Source organism: Lygodium microphyllum, chromosome 6 (genome assembly GCF_053477565.2).
Source record: "Lygodium microphyllum isolate KBCC chromosome 6, Lygodium_microphyllum_v1.1.10, whole genome shotgun sequence".
Classification (NCBI taxonomy): domain Eukaryota; kingdom Viridiplantae; phylum Streptophyta; class Polypodiopsida; order Schizaeales; family Lygodiaceae; genus Lygodium; species Lygodium microphyllum.
Window position 1 is genome coordinate 104381428 of NC_141140.1, and position 27306 is coordinate 104408733.

The 27306-nt window shown below is 40.9% G+C and overlaps 1 protein-coding gene across 2 annotated transcripts; it reads left to right on the forward strand.

The window, feature by feature from the left end:
* Positions 1-26351, forward strand: LOC148034896 (uncharacterized). Of its 2 annotated transcripts, none has more exons than XM_087679843.1 (9): positions 1-271; positions 741-817; positions 20849-21115; positions 21335-21430; positions 21599-21727; positions 21846-21895; positions 21997-22094; positions 22206-22490; positions 25265-26351. In XM_087679843.1, exons 3-9 carry the CDS (start codon positions 20970-20972, stop codon positions 25826-25828), a joined length of 1368 nt encoding a protein of 455 aa, XP_087535969.1. In that variant the 5' UTR covers positions 1-271; positions 741-817; positions 20849-20969; the 3' UTR covers positions 25829-26351. The 2 variants fall into 2 exon arrangements, with proteins under 2 accessions (XP_087535969.1, XP_087535968.1); XM_087679842.1 differs by having other exon boundaries at positions 741-810.
* The last annotated feature ends 955 nt before the right edge of the window (positions 26352-27306 follow it).

A 27306-nucleotide genomic window follows, 5' to 3' on the forward strand; every position in this document is an offset into this window, starting at 1 on the left:
GATTGTGACACTGGCGTGAAAAGCAGGGTTCTCATGTCGCCTTGTTCAACACAAACCAGTCGCGCATGCGAAGAGCCGGTTACTCACCGACTGGAAGGCCTCTCCAGCCTGCAACATTATTGACTAGTGACGGCCTGCTGGTCATCTCCATAGCCAGCGGCCTTCTTCCTCTCGCTTTTCCCACCATTTTCGTCCTTTCATCATCTTTCTGCTCCCGCTGAGTTCGTTCTCGCTCTGCTGTGGTTCTCTCCTTCCCGATCCTCATCATCAGGTTTGTGTTTTGTTGGCAGGTTTTACGCCCGCGCGCTCACACACACACACACACACACACACACACACACACACACAGAGAGAGAGAGAGAGAGAGAGAGAGAGAGAGAGAGAGAGATCCATGGTCATCCGGGTCGTATACAGGGATTATTGTTGTGGCAAGGTCCTACGATTTCTGCCAGTATTGTCCTTAGAAGTTCATCGCTGGATATTACCCGTTCTACTCCTTTTGTGCCTCATTAGTCGTGTTTCTGCATTTTTTTTTGGTAGCCTCTTGGCTTCTTAGGCCTTTTACTATCTGTCTTTTTGGTTAGCTTGTTAGTCAGAAGACCCCTTGCAAATTATGATTTTTCAAAAATTCAACGACCTGGGGGGACAGGGTGGAGGGAGGGAGGCCGATTTCATTTCTGCAGCTGTTCCTAGTGTAGAGTCCAGACCATGCAAATTATTGTTCCTGTTGTGTATGGCAGATCGTATTGGCTGCATCAGAGTTTGGCACGAGAGAGAGGATTAACAGCTCATCTGCACCATCTCTCTTAGGTACAAGGTCGTACCTCACTTGTGTTTCACGATGATGGATGACGTCCAGGTTTTCATAAGTGATCTTCAGAACTTTCATTGCGATAACTATACGTATTGAACTGAAGTGTTTATTTCCATGATAAATTGGCTGTATGTTTCATGCAAGGGTTTCTATCCGAGTTGGACTGCAGATAAAATGAAAGTTACAATATTTAGCGTTTCAGTCTTCAGCATTTGTTCCTGTCATTTTGCAAGCATTCGATTTATGCATAAGCCTGTGAGCTGCTGATCAGTCTCTTCTTTCCATTCAATAGCTGCATCAAATTTTACCTGCCTAAAGAGGATGATAGTGGCTTTTCAAAGGTGTCACATTTTAGGTATCTCTGTGTCTGCAAAAAGCAAGGTTTCTCAGCTAGACTACAAATACGATCAAGGTTAAAGACATTGAAATTTCTAGTCAACTTAGTTGTATTTCAGCCTTTTCACTTCCTGCCCCTTTATTCAACACTTGCTTTTCAATCTTGTTGTATGGTTATTCTAACTTTCCTCAATTCTATTGATTCTATTCGCATCAATGTGGATGAATGGAAGACATCATTTGGTTGTAAAACAGGGTTTTCTTTTCAGTTGCTATCTTTAGTTTTGAAATTTTGAAAAGCACGTTGATAGGTTTTAAATTTGTTCCTTATGTACACCAGAAGCATGGGGTTTCTTCTCTATTGAAATATCAGAAATCTCCATTTTGTAAAGCACGCAAGCAGTTTTATATGTTTAAATTAGTAGGCCTTATGTTTTATACATTTGTGCTTTAATGTTATATGCATCCATCATTTCATTTGTTTCTTAAGTTATGGTTGGATGTGCTGTCACTTTTCTTTCTTCCTTCCTTCTGTTCATGGCTTGTAGATTGACTTCCAATGCCATTTTATCTCATTTATTATTATTTAAGTTTGCAACCCTTCCATTGTGCCATTTTTCTACCTTTCTGCAACCCCAACCCCACAGCCAACTGCCTCCCCCTCTTCCATTTTCGAGCCCCACCATACAGCACTTGCAGGTGGTTTTCACAGTTTATGGTCTTGGCTTGGTAGATCTAGTTGATTTTGTTAAGCCTTTGGGTGTTGGGAAAGTTTGGAAGGAGGGGTACCTGTACTGATGTTGGAGAGGACTTAGGAGGAGGACTCAGGAGGAAAGCTAATAAAGGAAGTGGTTGCCCAGCAAACTGCTGTCCATAAGTGGGCATAAATGGAGGAACTGCTGGTTGGACTAGTTGGTGAAAGCTGGATATGATGCCACGTGGCAGCACCAAAAACTGGGCATTGGGCAGACAACCATAATGTTAGGAACAACTAATGCTAGGTTTGTTTGGACATAAACTTGCAGAAATGACTAGATAGGCAGTGCCAAAGCTCCCAAGGTCCTATATGACTCAAATTGAGGCTCACAACTAGGAGATGTGAGGGAGAAAAGACATGAATGAAATTATGACTGCTATCATTAAGGAGATTGGACTTCCAAAAATTAACTTTGAGACTATCAACCATCCAAAGGCTTCTAGAGCTTTGTCTTAACATCTTGCTTATCTTGCTTATCATTTCTGAGCACAATGACTTAATAGCATATTCTTGAGCCACAAATTGCTAATCACAAGACAATATTAATCCATGCAAACCATCTCAGGCTGAACTTATCGTCTGAGGAACAGATGGGGGGCCACTCAAAGGACAGCCTTTGATGCAACCAATCTTCCCAAAGACCAAGGTTCAGTTAGTTCCTGTCCTAGAATAGTAGATAATTTTCTGTCCTTATATAGTCAAAAGACAACATCACGCATTCTAGAAACAAAACCGAGTTTTGCCATGGTCTTGTGGTGTAATCCTGACTTGTAAAATTAAATGCTTTCTCAATATCAACCTACATATTTGGTGAAACCGGCCTCAGTATACAAAAGGGCAGTAAAACTTAGATGTATATAGCTTCAACACTTTAACGGAATTGAAACCAAAGAACAAGTGGAGCTAGAATTCTCCTGAACAGTTGATCAAAACTTCACTGAAACATGAACACAGTTGGCTCAATACCTTGTTCACCTTCTGTTATTTCTGTACCTCTTTACTCCATGAACAGAAAAACACAACTGTGCTCACATGCACCCACACCACACACGAGCAGTCACAGATCCAGCTCAACCCATTACTTGTTCTTAAGATGCAGATGTGCCAACCATGTTTGTATGCTCCTACACCACACATGAGCAGTCAGATCCGACTCAACAACCTGTTACTCGATCTTAAGACTTAGATGTGCCAACCATATGCTCGTATGCACCTACACCACACATGAGCAGTCAGATCCGGCTCAACAACCTCTTACTTGATCTTAGATGTGCCAACCAGCACATCGTCGGAATTGGTTCATCCAGCTATGAGGACCCTAGATCTCTTGCTTCATGACTCTCAGCAGCGTGCACGCAGCTATTTTACATTTTGATTGTCAAAACAGTCCACAGCAGCAAATGGAAACATGACAGCAGATCAGCCACTTATATTATCAGATTGGCTTCCACAATTGCCAAAACAGCCTGTGGACAGCGTAGCAACAGCCATGCAGGTCTGCAGCGACTTCTTGACTGCCTAGAACAGCAAGGTCAGCCCCATAGGCCTTCATCAGGTCAGAAAACAGCAACGCAAGCCTGCAATCTGCTCCTGTAGACAGCTCAGCCTTCATAGGCAGTAACTCTGCCAGTCCAGCCGGCAGCTCCACTAGTTGAATCAGCTCGAGGAAATGTCACCAGCAGTGATGACACAAACTCTACAAATCAAGGGTTCTGAGTAACTCGCATTGGCATACCCAATGCATTGGCAAGTCTGCTCTAGACAATGCATGTGCTTTCTGTTCATCCTTTTTGACTTAGAAAGATCTGCTTCCAATTCATTTGGAGCTTGCTGTTGGTTGTAGCCACCATCACATAATGATTGCCTTGCTTGTGAAGTTGTTCCTCCTCCCAACCATCATTTTCATTGCGTGTTTTTGCTGACTTCCATGATCCAAAATGAAGTGGTTTGAGCCATCGTGAGTGAGTGCATGATGTACAGCGTAATAAAGAACAAACCAAGCAATCCATGATAGCCTCAGGATACTCTCTAGAAGAGCATTGGCTTTGATACCATGTGGAGATATGCTAGGGTTTGCAAAAGAAAACATTGAGTGCTCGACGATGACCAAAACACAGTGAACAAAACAACTAACACGAAAAGCAAAATTGGAGAATGAATTTAATCCGGGTCATTGAAGATTTCTGAATATGAATAAATGATGAATAAATGTATGTATAGAATGCTCAAGGGCAGAGTAGTCCAACAGTTCTAATGGATCTCATGGGACTGGATTGAGGGAGAGAGTGTTAAAGAGTTTCATCCTCTAGTGATGGATCTCGAGTGCAGCAACCATGGTGTCAAGGCTGAAGATGATGAGGATGCAGTAGACTGGAGCTGAGGGTGATTTAAATGCGGCAGCCATGGACCAATCAGCGTGGTAGCCTGATGTGGAAGGCTGTAAACAGGAGGGCACACCAGGCTGGAAAGCAAAATGCAGCAAGTCTCTGAGGTTGGAGAAGGTAAGCGAAGAAGTGTGCAGCCTGGCTGCAGTCTCTAGATGTTGGGTTAATGATGCTGGAGATGAAATACAGCAGTAGGATGAAACTTTATTGAAACAAAAATGCAGAAGTTTGGATGTCATCCAGGCGACAAATGGCAGCAGGGTGGCCTGCTCAGGGTGGAAATGTAGCTGTCCAGAGGTTGTGCAGATTAGGGCGGCCGCTGGACTCTGACTGGCGGGGGCTGGAATGAAGGTGACAGCAGATTGGAACCAAACATAGGAGTGGGCAGTCATTGGATGATCATAGCGGCAGCAGCTGGAGTGGGCAGACTGTTAAGAATTGGGATACAAGTGATATAAGTAACGTAGAACACACTCTTATTTATAGAGAAGGAACCAATCAAAAGTGTGTGGGTTTGCTTATGGGACATTGAAGTACACTAAGTGCATTTGAGTTTTGGGGCTGTTTAATGAGCCAGTGAAGGTTTAGTGTGTAATGCACAAGGAGGAAGAAGAGTGAAAATGTGTAGCTATTGAAAAAACGAAGCATGTAATCATGGAGATGGACATATTGCTAAAAGAGTAAGAGCAAGAGAAAAGAAGCATATTGAATGTAGTTGCTAAAAGAGTGAAAGCTACAAAAAAGAAGCATAAGCTGCCAATACAAATAATCAATTACGCCAAACCAATTTTACTTCATTTATTAGTTTTGAAAATAACCGGAGATACTCATTGTAAAATGGATCTCTCCCATGCAAGTTGTCAAGACTACTTTGAAGGCCTAAGCCAGCGATATCAACATGGCTTGCTGCTCATGTCCCAGGAGGCAAGATAGAGACTGCCACCATGGAAATATCTAAACCATCATCATGAGCTTTTGAGAGTGCCCTATTCGCCAAATGAGTAAGGACATATTCTACATGTATCAATGATCCACGAGGGCCATCCTTAGATGACACATGGCTCTCTACTTGAACCAATTTCTCCCCCCAAGTCTTGTTTTCCTTGGTGGCATTGTACTTTCTCATGAGATATATGTACTCATTCTTGGCTATCATTCTTGCACCTTATGTTTACATGTGGGACACTAAAACTCTCTCGAACTGCTCCGATTTAAAAGAATGGTTAAAATTCATTAATTAAATTGAGTTTTGGGGCTATTTAATGAATGCTCATGGTAATTTAGCTTAAGTCTCCTCTCAGGCCCAAAATTAGAATTAGAAAGGGATTGTAAACAAGCATAAGCTCTTTTTCTTTTCTTTTTCCCAAGGCATCCCACCCCAAAGCAACCAAGGCATTGGGCAAAGGGTGCATGTCGGTTGCTTAGTGACCTACCAAGACTAGAGAGATGATGGCCATCTTACCAAGGAGGCCCAAGTGTCCACCCTAGAGAGGACAAAGCATCAAACAAAGGGTACTCGTTGGCTGTCCAATGACCTACTAAGTCCTGCAAGGGTAGATGGAAACACAATGGACCGTCTTTTTTTTCTCTAAAAAAAAAGAGAGCTTTTGTTTTGATTTTCAAAAGATTTATCATTAAGAAAGAGTTTTCAAAAATTTTTTTGGTCGATTAAGTAATAGTGCCCCAAAGGGAGATAGGGATGGTTAGCCCTAAGACCTTCATAAAATAAATGAGCCCAACTACTATTGGGTGTTGACGATGAAGAAAATAAGCTATGTGTGGAAAGCATCTATGGTGGGTATATGGAGAGTCAAGAAAGAAGTGTGTAAAGCAAGCTAGATAAGCTAAGGAAGCAAGGGAGACTGCCTCGGAGATTGCCATGTGCAATGCTATGAATATGGTGGATCTAGAGTCGATCACTCTAAAGACTGAAAATGGATAAATATGCACAGATGCATGTTTATATGAATAGAATGTTGATGCACTGGAGCTATGTAAGAGGGTGCATGCTCATGTAAAATGCTATGCAATGGTGCCACTTGGATAGTGCTCTCGCAGGGGAATTGTTCACTTGTCCAAGCACCCTTTTACAATCATGGTCATCCTGACAATGTGGATGAAGATCCGTATAATATACATAATATTTGAATCAAAATTTGTAATCAATACTCTATAACCACCAAGAGAAGAAAGTGTGAAGAAAACTGCTAGGGTTTGAGTTGAGGAAACACAGTGTATGACCACAACAGAAACACAAAGAGAGAGACATAGACACAGAAAGCAAAACTCAAAACTCAAAACTTAGAAGCTCGAACACCAATAGAAGAAGGGAGAGAAGAACATGACTTTGAAGTCAATGAATAATGTAAATGAATGTAAGAGTGTACAGATACTTAAGGGCAGAACAATGTGTCGGAGAGTGACGTCCATCGGAGATAGGTTCTAAGTTTGTGACCATCAGTCAGAGTGAGGAATCTGCAAAATGATAATACCAAAAAGGCCTGGAGCACCAAATGTAAGTAGGAGAAGTTGTGGAGATAGAACGTGGCTCCTAGATGAGTGTGAATGCAAACTGTGGATGTCGCTTGGATGAGGAGGAACACCAATACTTGTTACGTGGAGGAAGAGACACCAAATGTAAGCAGTTGGAGTGTGTAGGAGCTGTTGCTTAGCTGGTCAGGAACCAAACACAAGCTGCAGAAGGTGATGAAGATGCTGGCGATGGTTGGAAGATGCCAAATGCAGCCTGGAGGAATGCGCCAAATAGTGGGTGATAGCTTGGAGGGCACTAGGGCATTGCAAGGGTTGATGGAGAGGTGGCAGTAGTCTCGAAGGTTGGATAACCATGTAGAGGTAGATTGATGGTTGAAATCTACACTCTAAGGGTGTGAAACTTGCACAGATGGGAATAAGGCGGAATGGGGGCAGCTTGTCTTTATAGATGTTGAAGGGTGCCCGAAAGAATTTGAGTTTTTGGGAGACCACTAAAACTCTCTTGAACCGCTTTTCTTTTTAGGGTTTTTCATTAACTAAGTGTGTTTTGGGGCTGTTTAAGAATGCTAATAAGTTGAAAAGCATGTTTTAGCCCAACACCCCCTCTCAGGCCCAAAACTGGGCCAAAAGGTTAGGCCAGTCATTTTGATTTTTACTTAACCCAAGGCATCCCACCCTAAAGTATCCAGGGCATGGGACAAAGGGTGCACATTGGCTGCCTAGTGGCCTGCCAAGATTATAGAGGCGATGATTATCTTACCAAGGGAGTCCAAGTAGTCACCTTAGAGAGGACATGGCATTGGACAAAGGGTGCACATTGGTTGCCCAGTGGCGTATCAAGCCCTACAAAGGCGGATGGAACCACATTGAACTTTTTTTTTGGGTGGTTTTTAAAAATAAGTGAGTTAAATTTTATGGGATGCGACCGATTGAGTAATAGTGACCTAGAAGATGGAAGTAGGGAGCTGAAATTGAAGTATTTTTCGGGCAACTTATTCAAGAAGAATGCAACATATAGGCTGTTCGTTGTTTGACTTCAGAGAGCTAGTAGGCCTATATTCAGCCAACTTGAGTTTCAGATCATCCCCTTCCTTTAATAGAGAACTCTTGAAGCTCAAAGTTGAGATTTATGTGTCGAGTATGATCTCTGGCTGCATATCGGTCGAGAAGGCGACTCCAACGCTCTGATGCGAGGGGGAAGTGCTGTAATTGAGAGTAAAACTCAAGAAGCAATCCTTGCATCAACTCAATATTGGCTGTGGCATTGCGGGCTCTCCATTGACAGATGTAGTCAGGGTGAGCTAGTTGAGGGTTTGGCATAGGTTCTAGACCAACAACGAGGTCCCAAAGACCTTGAGACTCAAGTACTTTTTGCATGAAATTTGACCAAGTGGTAAAATTGGATCCATTAAAACGAGTCTTATCGATGAATGCATTTTTGGCAGCTTTTCTATAGGAGTGGTAGCGCGAGGTGATGGATAATGGGAGGAACTGTAATGTGGGTAGAATGGGGCAGTGGAGTACACTTGGGAATGGGCCCCGGAGTGCTCACGAGGCATATGGTGAGTGTGCAAGGTGGATCCATAGGTAGGGATGGATTGACTAGGGATGGGGATGGTAGTCGCATGAGTAACCCAAGGAGGTGGGATGGGAACACATGGAGTAGATGGGAATCCCTACGTAGGTGTAACCCAAGGAGAGTGTGAAGACGCACCATAAGCTGAGGATGGAAACCCCTGCGTCTGAGTGGTCATGCGAGATGTGAATCTGGGGGTAGCGAGGGGGATGTCCATTATAGTCGTCCTAGATGCTATGGGTGTGCTCATTCGCAAAAAGGTGAGAGGTATTGTGTTAAAGGGTAACATTTCCCCTAACGAAGTACCAAGGTGTAAAGAGGTAGAGAATGGGGTAGAGAATGAGAAAGTGCTAGGAGTGGAGATGGAAGATCAAACCCCTAGCGTGTGATGTGGATGTGGAGTGTAATCCAAGGTTTTGAAAAGATGATGAGAGGTGATCAAGGTGTGATGTAGAAGACGTGTGATGTAGAAGAGGGTGGGTTGGGAGAAAATTGAGAAGTGTGTGTTACATGCTCAAATGAAACAAAAGCTGTAGATGTACTTTAATTATGTCTACTTCGAGAGCCCCCTGTATTGAAGTTCACATATGCAAAGCCATCTGGATTGTGTACCTCAAAAGAAGAAACATACGAGGGTTTTGATTTATGCAACTCAAAAGGATTGTACAAACCTGACATTGGACTTGGTTGAGATGAGGAAGATGGATCACCAAACGTTTCGAATGCTGTATATCCTCCATGATCAGAGAGGTGGCTAGCCTCACTAACCAGTTCGAATGTGGTAGTAAAATTGGTAGGAGGGTTGTAAACATCACCATACTTGCTGCGATAGTACTCCTCAAAGTCCTCTGTTATGTAGGTGAAATCTAGAATAGGAGTAGAAAAAGAAGGTGACGGTGAAGGTGGAGTGTCGTCCTCCTCATTGAGTCCATAATGTCATCTTAGGGCCTCCAGTGATGGAGAAGCCTGATAGGACATCATAGCAATTGGAGAAGAAGGTGTCTGCTACACTGTGATTCGGTTATGAGGCGTATTGTGTGCCTCCGCAAAACCAAGCTCCCCACAATATCTGCAAGATACTCTTTACAAGAGCACCGACTTTGATACCATGTGAAGAAAACTGCTAGGGTTTGAATTCACGAAACACAATGTATGACCACAACAAAAACACAAAGAGACAAACGCAAACACAAAGCAAAACTTAAACCCTAAATGTAAAACTCAAAACTCAAGCTCAAAAACTCAAAAGACAAACAGAAGGGAGAGAAGAACACAACTTTGAAGTGAATGAATATTGTAAATGAATTTAAGAGTATACAGATACTCAAGGGCAGAGCAATGTGTCGGAGAGTGATGTCCACTGGAGATAGATCCCAAGTCTCCGACCACCAATCGGAGTGAGGAATCTGCAAAACGATGATTCTAGAAAGGTCTGGAGCACCAAACACAAGTAGGAGAAGCTATGGAGATGGAAGGCGGCCCCTAGATGAGTGTGATTGCAAACTGTGGATGTCGCGTGGATGAGGAGGAGCACCAGCACCTATCGCTTGGAGGAAGACACACCAAACGCAAGTAGCTAGAGTGTGTAGGAACTGTCGCCTGGCTGGTCTAGAACCAAACGCAAGCTGCAGAAGGTGACGAAGATGTTGGCGATAGTTGGAAGATGTCAAACGCAGCTTGGAGGAAGGTGCCAAATAGTGGGCGACAACCTGGAGGGGGGCGCCAGGGCATTGCAAGGGCTGATGGAGAGGTGGCATGTTACATTAATAAAGTAAATTATGGGAAACAGGGCGAGGGACGACCGTCCGAGGGCCTTGGGCACCCGAACGGGGTTTAAGGGAGCCTAGAATGAAAGAGAGTCCAAGAATAGTAGGACTCACCAAGAGTTGACGGTTGGCAATCGGATCATGATGAGAGTTGCCAGCAACTATCTAGGCGAGGTTGGGAGGAGAAACGAGTCTCGTGCCACTGTATCTCAGGATCGTCAGACGTTTTCTAAGGACTCGACTATTCATTAGTTTAGTTTCATGAATTCACTTATGACTTACTTATCACTGGTATCAGAGCCGCCGTCGGGTCCTGTTTTAGCTATCGGGTAGCCGTTGGGTCCTGCTTCAGCCATTGGGTCCCAGCCGTCAGGTCCTGCTTTCGTCCGTTTCTCATGAAGGTTTTTTTTCGGTGTCATACGGGTCAGGCAAGAAGACGGTGCCTCCACATGTCATACGGGTCTGGCGTGAAGACGGTGCCCCACACGTCATACGTCATACTGGCCCGCATCCTGTCATACACGATTCATTTTGTGAGGCGCAACAATCAAACGGCAGTTTTTCCTCTGATGCTCCTGTGACGAGTTCCAGCTGCAGGTTACCATTGGACGTGAGAGCTCCATATTGGCGACGACTGCAAATTAGCCGCGTGACAGTTACAGATTGGTAGGGTACGAATCCAGGGAAGGCGTCACCAGCATACACGATACAAGACATGTCATAGTGATCACATTAGTTCACATGTGATCTCGCAGGGGGGGTGTTTAATTTCATCCTCATCTTACGGCTCTACCCGATAAGCCTTATTTCCACGCGATTGGCACAGTTTGGAGGAAAATTGAACTGTTTCTCACGTATTTTGCTATCACTAAATTATAAAGGCCATTGACATTTGCCCTATCACCGTAATCAGGGAAGTACCTCATCTTGTACGCAAATTTCTTATATTTGCTTTCCAATTGCAGTGTATTAATGGAGGGGAAAGGGAGAGAGGGAGTAATTGAGGGTTTTGGTTCTGGGGACCACCCAATGGTAGATCCCCATGAAACGGAGATACAAGAAGAGCAATGGGAAGAATTTTTTGCCACACGAGAACAATTTGATGATCTAACTGCTCGTGTGCAGGCATAGGGGGTTCAAATGGAAATTTTAACTCAAACACTGGCGGAAATAAAATCTCAATTAACTTTATTATTAGAAAGGAATAAAAATAAGATAGAAACCTCGGATATTTCATCTTCATCGAAAGATTTGGATGTGACTATGCGAGATCCTAAGGAACCCCACCACAAGTTGAGGGATAATCCAGTTTAAAAGATATGAAACCCCCTTAGTTTCACGGGGAGGAAAAAGATAGGAATAAAGACACTATCTTTAATTTTCTCCAAAAATGGGAGGATTTGCACAAACTTAAGAATACTCCACCACATCTCTAAGCGTTGGAGGCCAGTTTAACTTTGGGGCCAAAGGCGTATAAATGGTGGCAAACTTTAAAGGAGGCAAATAAAATACCTGAAACTTGGGTTCAATTTGAATTGGTCTTTTTGAAAGAATTCCTTTCTGAAAATGAAATGGAAAGAAATTGGGAAGATTAGGATTATGTCAGACAAAAGGGAAGACCCCTGCTGATATATTTGGAGGAATATCGTGAGATAATCCTCAAATTGGAAGGAATAGATGAATTTCAAAAGACAAGAGGATTCATTAGGGGACTAAATAAGGCCTGTAAAAAGGAAGTGAAAAGGAGTTCACCTAAGATGCTTGAAGAGGCAATTAAATTTGCATTAATCAATGAAGATAGTACGTGTCCAGGTACACTCACTAGTCTCATTGATATGAAGCCCAAGACTAAAGAATTGGAAACCTCAAAATTTGTAGGCAAATTTAAAAGGAAAATACCATTTCTTAAGGGCAAGAAACAACCTTTTGAAAAGAAACAATATGTAAGGCCAAAGCTAAGTCCAGATGACTTCGATAAGGCCAAAAAAGAAAAGCTGTGTTTCAATTGCCTATCTCCTAACCATGATGCCTGGAATTGCCCTCAAAGGAAAAGGGGGAAGATAAAGGAAAGGATAAGGACAAGGGCAAGGGAAAAGAAAAACAAATCCATGTAGTGCAGACCCTAGAATTAAAGGGGCATGAAAAGTATAAATCTTTAGAGGTCTTGCACAAGGATGTACAACACAGGTGTTGTATGCCAACTTCTATGTGGCAGTCTACTTTTGGGCCACATGATTTAGTTAGAGTGCATGGATTGATAGCTGGAAAGAGGGTTAGAGTCATAATTGATGACTCTGCTACCCACAATTTCATAAATTATGCACTCGTCAAAAAATTGAAACTTCCCCAACAAAAGAGTGGGCATCAATATATTCGTATGATGCAAGGTCAGGATAATAAAATATGGGATACAATGGTATCCAATTTGGAAATTGAGATCCAAGGTTATAAAGATAAACTTGATTTCCAAATTATGAATATGGAAAGAGCCGATATTGCTTTAGGGATGGAGTGGCTATGGGGATTGAAACCATCCTTAAAACGTAGTTATCATCATAATACATTGGAATTTGAAAGGGATGGTAAGACTTTTGTGATTTAAGGTGAACATGAAGTATCTGATAATCCTTTGTTGTGTTCCACTGAAGTTCAAAAGCTGATAAAGAAGGAAGCTTGTGAGGTATATATGTTATGGTCTCTTCCTGACAAAACACTTTTACTTTCTGTAATATAAAGCAACAATTTTCTTATATTTGTGAGTTGAATGTAAGAAATGAATTAAGTGGTTTGTTAGATGAATTTAAAGATGTGTTTCCTTCTGATTTACCAAGTGACCTTCCATGAGATAGGGATGATATAAATCACCCAACTGACACAAATAAGGATACACACCCTATTTTTAAACCACCTTTTAAGTCAAGTGAAACACAGCACCAAGAAGTTGATAGACAAATTAAGGATTACCTTGATAAAGGGTTTATACAACCCAACAATTCACCTTGGGCTTCGCCAATTTTATTGGTAAAGAAAAAAGATGGTTCTATGCGACTTTGTATTGATTATAGAGCACTTAATAAGATAACGGTGAAGAATAAATTTCCTATGCTCAGAATGAAAGATATTTTTGATCCATTACAAGGGGCAAAATTCTTCACAAAAATAGACTTAAGATGAGGCTATCACCAAGTAAGAATTAAGACACAAGATGTTCCTAAGACAACATTTCGTACTAGATATGGGCATTATGATTTTTTGGTGATGCCTTTTGGTCTTACTAATGTACCAGCTACCTTTATGAAGCTGATGAATAGTGTGTTACGGCCCTATCTAGGACATTTTGTAGTAGTGTTCTTGGATGATATCTTGATCTTTAGTAAATCAAGAGAAGAACATTTGGAACACTTACGATTGGTATTCCAATTGTTAAGAACACATTTCCTTTATGCGAAGAAAACTAAATGTGAATTCTTTGCACAAGAGGTTAAATATTTGGGGCATATTATCTCGAAAGAGAGAATCAAGATGGATCCAGAAAAAGTAAGGGCAATTATTGAATGGCCATCTCCAAGGAACCTGGAAGAGCTGCAGATCTTCTTGGGATTGTCTTGATTTTATCGTAGATTCATTCGAGATTATACCAAAATAGCTGTTCCAATGACAGACCAACTTAAAGGAAAAGGGAAGAGTTTTAATTGGGGAATAGAGCAAAATGAAAGTTTTCAAAAACTTAAGGTAGCTATTGCTACAGCTCCAGTACTAAATTATGGATTCTAATAAACCATTTGTGATTGAAGCCGATGCCAGTGATAAGGCGATAGGCGCGGTCTTATTACAAGAAGGTCGACCAATTGCTTTTGAAAGCAAGAAGTTAGACCGTGCAAAACAGAATTATTCTGTTTATGAGAGGGAGTTGTTTGCAATAGTACATGCAATGAAGAAATGGAGGCACTATCTGTACGGTGCTAAACTTTTGATCTTGTCGGATCATGAAAGCATTAAGTTGCTTAATGACCAATCGGATCTACAAGGGTGTAAAGCCAGATGGGCCGAACTCCTCCAAGAGTTCGACTATGAGATAAGGTATAGAAAAGGAAAGTATAATATAGTGGCTGATGCACTTAGCGGAATGCCCATAATAAATGAATTGAGTTTTACTCGGTTCACTTTCGATTTGCTTGAATCCTTAAAAGAGAAATGCCTGGTTGATCCGGCATATTCCAACATATGGGAAACAATAGAAAATGGGGATCCAAATGGAAGGGCCTCCACTGAGGAAGGAATATCTGAGGATGTTCAACAAGGAAATGGAGCATTAGGGGTTGCTCAAATGGGATTCAAGTGGAAGAACTTTACCATTGATGATGGTTATTTACTCTACAAGGGTAGGGTATGTGTCCCGAAAGATAAAGAAATAAGGCGCCAGATACTCTTTGAGTGTCATGATACCCCTAGCGCGGGACATCCAGGAGTTAATAAGACTTATAGTCTTATTAAAAGGCAGTTCTATTGGCCTGGAATGAATAAGGACGTCCTTGACTATGTGGTCAAATGTAGTAAATGCCAGGTTAATAAACTTGAAAGATTGAAAATGGGAGGACTTCTCCACCCATTAGAGATTCCTTCGGGAAAATGGGAGAGTATCTCCATGGACTTTATTGTTGCATTACCTAGAACATAGAGGGGGCACGACTCTGTGTGGGTGATTGTGGATAGGTTAACCAAAATGGCTAGGTTTATTTCAACTTCAACTGATGTTAAAACACCAGAATTGGCTAGATTGTTCGTAGAGAACATATACCGATTGTATGGCCTTCCGGCAAATATAGTTTCTGATTGGGATAGAAAATTTGATAGTCAATTTTGGTGTGTGGTATTTAGAAAGTTGGATATTAAACTTAGCATGAGTACGGCGGACCACCCGCAAACTGATGGGCAAACTGAAAGGGTTAACCAAATCCTTGAAGATATGCTTAGGGCATATGTAAGTAAAATGCAAACTAATTGGGAAGAGTATCTACTGATAGCAGAGTTTGCATATAATAGTGCCAAGCACTCTTTCATTGGATATAGTCCATTTATGTTAATGTATGGGTTTCAGCCTAGAGCTCCTCATGCAGTGGGACTGCATAAGAAAAAGGTTCAAGCAACCAAGGATTTTTTGGAGGATATGAATAGTATGTTAAAATTTGCTCAGGAAAATATTAAGAAAGCTCAAAATCGAGCTAGAGCTTATGCAGATCCTCACCGAAGAGACATCTCCTTTGAAGAAGGAGAATTGGTCTATCTTAAAGTGCCTGAACAAACTAAAACCATGAAAACGGGACGATGTCCAAAGCTTTCACCCAGGTATTGTGGTCCTTTCACAATACTTAAAAAGGTGGGAGAACAGGCTTACAAGCTCCAACTACCTGCTGGGAGTAAAATACATCCAGTTTTTCATGTAAGTAAGCTAAGGAAGAAGCTGGGTGATTTGGATAATCTAATCTTAAATGATAAACTTGAGAAGCTATTAGATGACCAATCTAACCCACATGAACCATAAAGAATATTAAATGTTCGTAACAGACGAACAAGGAATACTATTTATCAAGAATGTTTGGTTAAGTGGAAAGATTGTTTAGAAGAAAGCTCAACATGATAGCGAGTAAGTACCCTAAGGAAAAGGTTTCTCAATTTACAGTTGGACCTTTCAAGTATCGTTTTCGAGGACGAAACCGATTCTTAAGGGGAAGGAAATGTTACATTAATAAAGTAAATTATGGGAAACAGGGCGAGGGACGACCGTCCGGGGGCCTTGGGCACCCGAACGGGGTTTAGGGGAGCCTAGAATGAAAGAGAGTCCAAGAATAGTAGGACTCACCAAGAGTTGACGGCTGGCAATCGGATCACGATGAGAGTTGCCAGGAACTATCTAGGTGAGGTTGGGAGGAGAAACGAGTCTCGTGCCACTGTATCTCAGGATCGTTAGACGTTTTCTGAGGACTCGACTATTCATTAGTTTAGTTTCACGAATTCACTTATGACTTACTTATCATGGCAGCTGTCTCGAAGGCTGGACAACCACGTAGAGGTAGACTTATGGCTGAAATTTACACTCAAGGGTGTGAAACTTGCACAGATGAGAATAAGGCTGAATGGGGGCAACCTGCCTATTTATAGATGTTAAAGGGTGCCCCAAAGAATTAGGGTTTTTGGGGGATCAGTGAAACTCTCTCAGACCGCTCTTCCTTTTAGGGTTTTTCATTAATTAAGTGTGTTTTGGGGCTGTTTAAGAATGCTAATCAGCTGAAAAGTGTGTTTCAGCTCAACAGAATGCTGTCTCCTCTCAAACTCGAAGAAAAAGTTGGAGGGAAGCAACTCTCCTTGTCAATAAGAAGTAGGGAAGGAAGCATCTAAGTTGATCCTAGGTAGTAAATATTGTAGCACCGACTGATTGATTGCCTTGGTCAATATGTTTGCAAGATTATTTGATGAAGGTACAAACTCTAGGTGAATGGTGTCTAGCTCAACTTGCTCTCTGGTAAAGTGAAAATTTATTTCAACATGCAGTGTTTGAGGTGTGATAATGGGGTTACTAGCTAGTGCAATTGCACCTTGGTTGTTGCGATAGAGGACAGTCGATGCAACATGTGGGAATTGAAGCACTGCCAGTTAGCTCCTTGGGTAGATGGCCTCGGTGGTACCATAAAAACGAGTCCTATACTTGGCCTTGGTCGTGGAAGCTGCCACTATCTCTTGCTTATAGCTAACCTAAGAGATGGAAGCCGTGCCCAAGGTAAAGATGCAGCCGCCATGGGAATGCAAGGTGTCAGGATCTTCTACCCAATGAGAATTTGTGTACCCTTGCAAACATAAAGCATAAGTCAAGCCATAAGAATATTTACATCTCAGATATCTCAAAACACAAAGATTGATAAACTAATTGAGTATGCTAAATTTGGCCTAGTATGAATTAACCAAAGCAATTTCCTAGCTACAGATCTATAGGTATGCTCATTAAAGGTTGACCTAGGGCATCTTTAAATAAGTGGATAGTGGGATCAAGAGGCATGGCTACAAGTTGTGTTTGATCCTGGCAACACTGATCCTGCAACTAAAGAGCGTACTTCTACTGTGATACAAAAATACATCCCCTAGATCGAACTATCTCTATTGCCAAAAGGCAAGATAATAAATAGAGGTTTGCCATATGGAATGTAGCACAAAGCTTGGCCTTAATTTCTGCTATGGTCGTAGAATCTGAGCCAGTGATAAGTAAGTCGTTTATATACAACAGGATATAGCAGATGCCTTGTGAAGTGATATGGACATAGAAGTTTGGGTCATAAGGGGTAGAATGGTAACTTGTCTATCCTTTGGAACCAAGATTGCAGTACTTGCTTTAGTCCATAAAGAGCTTTCCACAAGTGAAAGACCTTATCTTTTCGATCAACATAAGAAAATTTGGGTGGTTGCTCCACATAGACTTTCTCCTCTAGATGACCATTCAGAAAGATACTTTTGACATCCATTTGATAGATCAGCCAACTATGGTGAGTAGCAAGCGCAACCAAGAAACGGAATGAGGAGCAAAGGTCTCTTCAGAGGCAATGCCTTACTTTTGTTGAAACTCTTGTATTACAAGGCAAGCCTTGTACTTATCTAAAGTCACATAAGCTTTTAGCTTTGTCCTAAAAATCCACTTTGTTCCGATGACTTTCTTATGACTGAGACGATCAACCAAAGTCCAAGTCTCATTTCAGTCAATACTCTTTAGTTTCTTTTCCATGGCCTCTTGTTATTGGGGGGTACCGAAGAGCCTCCTACAAACTATCTAGTTGAAAATGTACTATATAATTAGATGTAAACAATGATGCAAATAAAGCATGATATGCAAATCGGGCACATATTCTAGGGCTCTTTGGAGTGAAATCTAGTGGTAGAATCTCGAAATCTCGCATGGCTTGCTAGTATTAGCAAGGTAATAGGTCTTGTAGAGGGGGCCTAGGAGCTGAAGAATTTGCGGGAAGGCTAGGAGTGATAGACCCAGGCGGCGCTGAGAAGGTACTATCTTTGATAGAGTAATTTACGGAAACAGTGCAGAGTCCAATGTAGAAGATTGCATAATATCACTCTCATAAAAAACTACATCTCTCCTAACAATCGCCTTGTTTGTTCGAGGATTAGGTCTTTGCTTTGAAGTTGTAATGTACAAAAATCTAGGGATCATCTCCGGAAGTGAGCTTTCCTATCTTATTTAGGAGTATGTGCATGTGCACGACTCTCAAAGACTCTAAAGTGGAAAATGGTAGGCGGAGAGCCAAAGAACGCCTCATATGAAGTCCGCTAGGGACAGCCACAATCGGGTACTAGTTGAGGATGTATATTGAAGTATTAATAGCCTTGACCCAAAGGCGTTTGGGGAGCTATGATGCGAACAACATAAAGCATGCCATGTTCATGATGGCCTAGTTCTTATGCTTTACAACTCCATTTTGAGAGGGGAAGCTGGTAGAGGTAAGCTGGTGAGAGATGCTATGCTCTTGTAAAAACTCGTAAAACTTATGGGAGGTAAACTCGCCACCATTATTACTCCTCATGCATTCTACACAATGACTAGTTTGGTTATGAACCAACAGTACCCTAGTAGAGAAATAGATAAATGCATCATACTTGTGATTAAGAAAGTACACCCAATGTATCAAGAATGATCATCTTCTATTAAAAAGAAGTACAACGTGCCATTTAAGGTGGTGGTGGATGTTGACCCACAAAGATAAACTTGAATCAATCTATGCGGCGCCTCAGCTATATATATGGACTGTTGATGGAATGGGGTATGGTGCTGTTTTCTGAGTTGATAGGATTTACAGATGTCTTGAGATAGCTTTAGGCATGGAAGGTGCTCGACCATCTAATGGCATGACAACTCATAAAGAGAGTCGTATCCAAGATATCTTAAGTGAAAGTTTTGGATATTTAAAAGGCCCTAAAGTTTGTCCTACTTTGTAATTTACTTTAAGAGTTTTGGGCTATTTAAAGCCACTCTTTTTCTGTCACTTAGTTAATTGATTATGGTGTTGATGATCATGGCAGATCAATTGATCAGCAATCACACATCTTCTTTCTATATTTGTGTTGAGTTGTGAGGAACAACAAAGAGTGAGTCTAGCTGTGAGATGGAGTGTGTGCAAGATTGAGGTGAGACAGAGTCTTTGTGGCTTGATCAAGGTGGAGACTGCTTGAGGCAGATCAAGATGGAGTGAAGAGTTGTCCTGGAGAGGACAAATTGGTGACTTCATGGATTTGAAGTGCCTTGGGCTCTTGGAGCCGAAACTTGTACTAATCTTAATTCAACTGCTCTAATAAAGATGGGAGGGTCTCTTCCACCTTTCTTGGGTTCTCTTATCTGCTGTTTGAGTTGTGCACTAGGACTTTGAGTCTAACCTAATTGCATATTCATGCACTCTTCCACCTTTCTTGGGTTCTCTTATCTTCTGTTTGAGTTGTGCATTAGGACTTTGAATCTTACGTAATTGCATATTCATGCTACTTGTTTAAGAAACTTACCTCTATAAATCCTGGACATATCACCTGCATCTGATTTAGTTTAGGACTTAGGATGACCCCCTCTGATTTGCAGGACTTACCCTGTATACAGCACCCTTGCTGTATGTTAAACCCAAATATAGTTTGGGACAATTGTTTTTAGCAAAATTTTCTTTTTCTGTTTCTTCTCCCTTTTTACCAATCACTACACACATTTTAACAGCATGCTTTCTTCCAACATTTCCATAAGGCAAACACACATAGGTATGGAAGTATGATGCGAATTTCAGCCCTTGGGGCTGAACCATATCTGACATTAATTTAATGGAAAAATAAATCCAGAAAAAACCATTATACCATTCTCTAGTGGAGAATTACAAAACATAACCTGTAAAAATACTATACCATTCCATGTTGGAGAGTTACAAAACATAACCTTCAAACTCGGGACTCTAAAGTAGTATTATCTTGAATTTACAAAGATCAAAGCATCACAATATCACATAGTGACATTTTCAAGACAAAGATAAACCAAGAAAATAGAACACCACACATATTTCATATTAGAGAGTTACAAAACACAACCTTCAAACCAGTATTAACTTGAATTCATAAAAGGTCAAAGCATCACAATGTCACATAGTGACATGAACATCAAGTTTCAACTTGCAAGCCAAGCCTTAAAGAAAAAAATTGACCCAAAACTTTATACAAAAAAAACACCAAGTATTATATGCAAAGATTATGCACATCTGAAATGGGTTTCTCTATGTGGGTAACTTTTGGTACACTCGTGTATGAATCCAACTATGTTGAATAGTTGCACATGCATTTGGCTTTTATAGATGGTAAGGACATTTCTTTCTTGCTCCTAGGTCTTCCTCTCCCTCCACCCTCTGTCCTTCCTCCAAAAATAGGCCAATTCGGTCTATGGTGATCCTCTCCCCTGGTAAATGTGGTCAGCATGCCAAAATTAGAACTTTTAATGAAGGATGGATTCTACCATGTACTTAACCATATGGACTATCAGATGCTGGACTATATACTATAAGATTAATTACTGGAAAATAAAATATTGTTGATCTTTGGTTCATCTCCCTGATTTTTGTTGTATCTACATGCCAATTGGTTCTCTTAAATTTTGTTCCATGGAATATGATTAGAATGTCTCTAATAATGATTTTGTTTGAGCAGTACTGGATTTTGAAGAAGACTTTACTGCTTACTCTGAAGGAAAGCAAGTTAAAGATTGATACTGTGCCCTAGTGTGGGTTCACAATCCTAAGCAGGATAAGCATGGAATAGAAAAGCTTAAATGTCAGAAGATTATAATACCTTGCATCTTGTGCCGAGCTGCAGTTGCCCTTTGTCAACCTGCATACAAAGGAGAAACTTCATAGCTTCCGCAATGTTGGAAGTTGGGCAACTTCTTGTGAATGTTCCATCCTCTCTACTACAAGGGTTAGTACCAGGGCCTGTAACTTCTGTGTCTTGAGGTTCTTTCAAATTCCTTGGCTAGCTTTCATGGGAGAGGGTTTGGACAGATGACATTGCATCAATTGTTGAGAATATTCTGTGATATTCATGGCAATGAATTTTGTATTACTTGCTTTTAAATGGGCTTTTGGATGATATTTTGTACTTTCATTACATGTTTTCTCAAAATCATGGAATTTGCAGGTGTTTTTTCCCTGTTGTACTTGCAGGGAGAGTTGTCTCCTCCGTTATGAGATCTTGTCAGAATCATATAACTCAAAGGAGCAATGAAGTCAGGCGGTATGTTTTTCAAAGCAGCCAAGGATCATTCATTGTATCAGTATGATTCCATGAGTTTGTAAATTCATGTGCTTTTCACCTTTCTAAGGTGTCAATATGTTTTCTTTCTGTGGAACGGTCTCACATATACGCATAAATGATAAATCTCTATTCCATATTGGTTCTCAGACTTGTAGGTCGCATTCAAGCAACTCTACGAGGCTCTGTTGATGACATTGGGTGGCTACAGCGCATGCCTGACTTGCCGCCTGTTGAGGACCGGACAGATAGGTTTGTGCAGCTTTTGGGACTAGTCAGGTACACTATTCCTTTTTTGGAAGAGTTCCTTTCGATGATGCTCATAGAAACCGGGGCTTTTCAAGTTTGTGATGTCATTTATCTGATCTAAACTAGTTTCTTATTATGGTTGTCTCAGTAATGGTATACATAAGCTACCAAACAGTTATGTTTACCTTCTAGTGCCAGGTATTATCATTATACCAATGCATCTGATTATTTTTCTGTTGAAGCTAGTGGAACTTTGCACAGGTGGACATGTTTATGAGTTTGGAATTTTCTTGAAGCAGGTTTGTTCAGCAATCATGGCCCGCTTTACTTTGTTGAAACAAAGAAGTACTTCTCAAAACTGGGTTTAACTTGTCATATCGCTAAAATCCACAGTGAGGTATTTGTTCAAATTGCAAGTGCACAGATGAAATCTTTTTTAAGAGATACACTCTAGTTTGACTTCAGGTTCAGTTTGTGTGGTCCTAATGCCATGCCTTTTTCTCAACAGGCATCAGTTGAGACTAATGCCCTAGAATTGAAAAACTACATTGAAGAACTTTATTGGGGTTGTGACAAGCCTGTCATGTTGCTTGGACACAGCAAGGGTGGTGTGGATGCAGCTGCAGCCATTTCCAAATATTGGTCTGATCTCAAGGAGAAAGTTGCTGGGCTAGTTGTTGTCCAGTCTCCTTATGGTGGAAGCCCTATAGCTTCTGACATACTCAGAGAGGGTCAGATTGCAGATGCTGAAACACGGCGTGTTATGGAGTTGTTGATATGCAAAGTTATCAAGGTAGGACGAACAACCTTCTTGCCCTGAGGTTTATGAGCTTGTTTTATGGGTTTTATTGTAGTATGATTTTAGTTTGATATGTTAGTTGAGAACAATGTCACATTCAGAGGATTCAACTTTATGTTTTGGATATTTCAATCCAAACTTGATATTACTGTACATTCTCATAGTTCTCATTAATACTTATGTTTGTGTTGGGACACACTAAAACAATAATCGTTTCCTGGAGAAAGGGGGAACTTGATGATGTAGCAAAACTCCTCTGCTTATTGAGCCGGTTTGTCAAAAATAGCTCTTGCCAAGCTCATGTATGATTGAGTCTCTTACAGGTAGACACTCAAGAAATAATGTGCAGAGGTAGTATAAGCTCTGAAAGTAAATATTTGCAAGGTTGATAGCATATATCAAATATGTGGAATGTACATTTGGATGTGATGCACATTTGCAAGCCAGGGATAGGATACATGGATGGTATGCAATGTACATTTGCAAGTGATGAAAGAGAGGTACAATTGCATTATTTACATGTTGGCAGCCGATGTATGCTTAATATGATTATCATGTGGTACATTGTTGCTATGAGGCATTAGCTATGCTTAGTTTATGCGTTACTTTGTCTTGTTGGATAGAATAGTGTTGGATTTTAGCATGTAGATGCATCCCTTATGGTTTTGATAATGGGTATGATTCATGTGTGTGGATTATAATTGATTTATGAGGTTGGAATAGACATATTGAAACCAGCCTTCCTCCTCGGATAGAATGGCAATAACCTAATTTAACAGTAATTATGACAAGTAATTAATTGATATAAATTAAAATACACACGTTACCTCCTAATTCTTGAACAATGGATACCTTGGTGGTCCCAAAATAAGCACCCCTTTCGATATTTCTTTATCTTTTTTTGCAAATGGATAGAGTACAACTGAGATTTATCGATCTTTGCTAATCCAAGTGCTACTTGTTGTCATTAATGACCAGCAAGCCTTCAAACAAATTTGCCCCTTGGTTTGCTTGAGAGAGAGAGAGAGAGGGCCATTCCAGCTTTGTGCAAGTTGAGAGAGACAGAGAGAAGGTCGCCATGGTTGTTACAATAGTTAATAGGCCATTCTAGCTAGCAAGAGACCCTCTAGGAGCTGGTGACATGCCTTGAAGAGACTACAACAGTAGGTGACAGCCAAACAAACATCATATCTGGTGTATTCTATCAGCATTTGTTGTACACTTTGTGTTTCTCCTTGCAAAACCCATTGTATCTCGACATGGTATTAGAGTGTATCATTTTGTCTCTCAACAGTTGTAGTGGACTGAGGGAGAGTGTTGTCCTTCATGAAGGGATCTGGAATGCAGCAAACCACAATTGCGGATGCAGAACTTTGATGTAGACCACTCTGGCAGCAGTGTAGACAAGGACTGGTCCATGTGGCAGGTCTGGAGAGGAGAGATGATGGCAGGAAGATAGCAGCTCAGCCGGGTGGTGTGACAAAAGCAGTGCAGATGGCTGGAGTGTCAAACCACAGGTACTACATCTGAATGAAATTTGAGAGTTTTACTTTGGAGATGCATTACTAGAGGCCAGGTTGAGAGCAGTTTTCACAGTAGGTTCATAGAGTAGAGATGATGATATCAGCTGTCAGCTGAAGACAGCAGTTCAGCAGGCTGGAGTGAGAATGCAGCAGTGCACATGGCTGAAGTACAAACAGTCAGGTGACTACAACTGAGTAATTTTAGAGTTTTCCTCTGGAGATGCAATATGGGAGTCCTGGTTGGGAACACTACAGAAACTAGAAGAGCATTGGCCAATTGTCTTAGATGTTTGTCTTTCATAGAAAGAGCGCTACATCTTCTTTGTACTTGCCTTTGAGGCTGTCTGGTTTTCTTCAACTCAGATTTCCGGGGGTGTTTCTTTCTCCCAGACATCTGGGTGTTTTGTGGTATCATGCTGGCTTGACTGATTTTTCATTGTTTTGTGCATGGAGAGCATATTGGCTTTATCCCTTGAGATTTTGACAGGATCTCAGATTGATAAATATTCAGAATTTCATCAAAGTTTGCAGCAATGTTGTAGAAATCAATAGATAGATCACTGTCAACCAGATTTTTCTCCCAATGTATTTAAGTTTCTTCTGTCAAATCTGTTCTCACATTTAGCGTGATCTGCTGTATTAAAAGGAAGCTTTGGGATTTCACTTCTTCTCAGGTTTCCCACTAGAGATTCAAAATACTACGAAAAAGAAAATGTGTGCACTCTCTTAAGTGCACCCCAACCTTCTCCCTCCTTGAAGGTCAAGCTCTGAATTGAAGGTCAAAAAGTACCTAGGAAAATCCCCCTTTTTTGTGGTCTAATCATGACAATTGAATGATTGTGTGATATGGTACCATCAACCTCCTCATTACTTACGTCAAGTGGTAGTTTGCCTTTCTTCATAACGTAGTTTAATATAGTTGATTTTTATCTATTGTCTTTTTTATGATATAAACATCAAGGCTAATCTGTATAGTTTCTCTTTGTTGTGGCAATCTTTGTTGCTTCAAGATTTTGCTTTCTGGATCTGTTTGCTCTCATGTGCTCTCTCTGGTTCTGTTTTCTACCTATTAGCACATTCACTGAGTAGTAGAGGCTGGCTAGTGCAAGAATGCTGTTGCCTGTGACTTTTACCCTTCTTAGCTTCTTAGCAATTGTCAGCACTCTCAAGTATGTGTGCTAAAGGAACCTAACTGTTCAGGCCTGATTTGGTTGGCAAATAAACTGATGTAGCATGTAATAACAGGGTGATATTCGCTCCTTAGAAGATCTGACGTATGAGAAGAGGCAGGAGTTTCTGGTTAAACATCCACTACCTCCTGGTTTCCCTACTGTCTCATTCCATACTGAGGTGAGCATTGCTCCAAGTGTTCTAGCTACTATGTCACACATTGCGCATGCAGAACTTCCATGGCTGCCTTTACCTACTATTCAAGGAGCTGACATGATGGAGCCTATAACAGCCACGAAGCTACCTGTAATTGTACCTTTGGCAGCTGCCATGGCTGTATGTGCCCTCCATTTGGAGCTAAGATACGGCGAGAAAAGTGACGGTCTTGTGACACGGAAGGATGCTGAAATACCAGGTTCTGTTGTGGTCAGACCAGATAGGAAGCTCGATCATGGTTGGATGGTCTATTCTCGATCAAACAAGGCCGTTCAAGAATCTGATGCATCGCAAATGTGCGAGGCACTCCTGACACTTCTTCTAGAGGTCACACAAGGAAATTATCAGATGCAAGGTGAAACTATAGAAGACAAGGAAATAAGTGCAAGAGTAGATGATTGTACACAGGAGCATGCAACATAAAGTGCAGGTCAAATCTGAGAAGAGTTTTGGACTCTGTCCACATCAACTCAGGAAAATTCGAGATCTTGTGCATGTGACTAGTATTGGCAGCTCTTTTCCTTTGATATCATTTATTATGTGCAGATGACTGTTACATCATAAAAGCCAATGAGGTGTTCGGCCTATGTATACTAGCTTATTTGTATGTGGTGATTTCACCTAGTTGTTTATATCTCTGTGCATACTATTTGTGGCATCTAGAGATGCCTTTCTTTATTGTTCCCCTGAAATAGATGTATCCTAGATCGAATGCCGTGTAGGAGCATGGACTCTTATGATGGTGGTGTATACGGTCAAACTATTTCAGAATAAAATAGAAAATGGATTTGTACTGATAGGCCAGAATCTACAATAGATTGTTTCGGAAATCCAGAACTGTAGACTTAATAATTATTATCTTGTTATGGATACTGGGGAGCTGCAAAAGCTTCAAAACTCTAGAAATGCCAAGCTGTTTACTACAAAATGGAATTATCATTCTCTATGCCTTGTTGAACTTTTCTGATATCTTATCATGCTACAGTTCTCTTTGAAAGAAATAGAAAGGGGTTTAACTTGATAAAACACACCCTAATCATTTTGTTCATTGAGTAAGAATGTCCTCTAAGCACTGCTTTTTAGATCAAATGAACGTTTTTGTGATGTCTGTTGAGTTTTTGTTTGCAGTAGTTTGTATTGCTGGAGTGGCATTTTGTCGTCTGCTTTGCGAATTGCGGATTTGTAGTGTAGAGTCACTGGTATATAAGTCCAGTTTGCCAATTATGGATACTCGCTGTTTGAAATATTCTGATCAGTTCTTCTCAGTAGGCCTTTTTATATGGGTATAGATACTTGCTGTTTGAAATATTCTGATCACCTTTTTGTATGGGCATAATACTTGCTGTTTGAAACCCATATAAAAAGACCTACTGAGAACAAATGATCAGAATATTTCAAACAGTGATCCATATAAAAAAAGGAAGAATCTTTTATTTCACTGGTGAGCTCTCTATAGGTAATCTAGCATGTTGTTTCATGTCTTTCAATTTATTTGTAGGCCAGATCCATCCTTGGTAGTTTTGAATCTGCTTTTAAAAATTTGTTTTCTAGTTTAGCAGTTGAAGTTAAAACTTTTAAGTGATGAGTTGCTTCCACTATAAGCTAGATACTTCTCTAGATGATGTTTAATCATGACCAAAGGCAGCTTAGCTTTCACCACACGTAGCATGTTGCATGTTTGATTATTCATGAGGCAAACTCAAGTCCAAAGAACTTCATGAAGACAAAGCAAGACTTGTTTGCTTGCTAGAGATTTTGTCCCTTGCTTTGTAGATACTCCATCAAAGGCTAGCTAGGAAATGAGCATGCCCAACTCCTTACATAGCATTCACATGTTTGGAATCTAAGCTGTTGTGTCACTTAAGGCTAGCTTTTTTGAATATATAGTGTACGATCTGTTC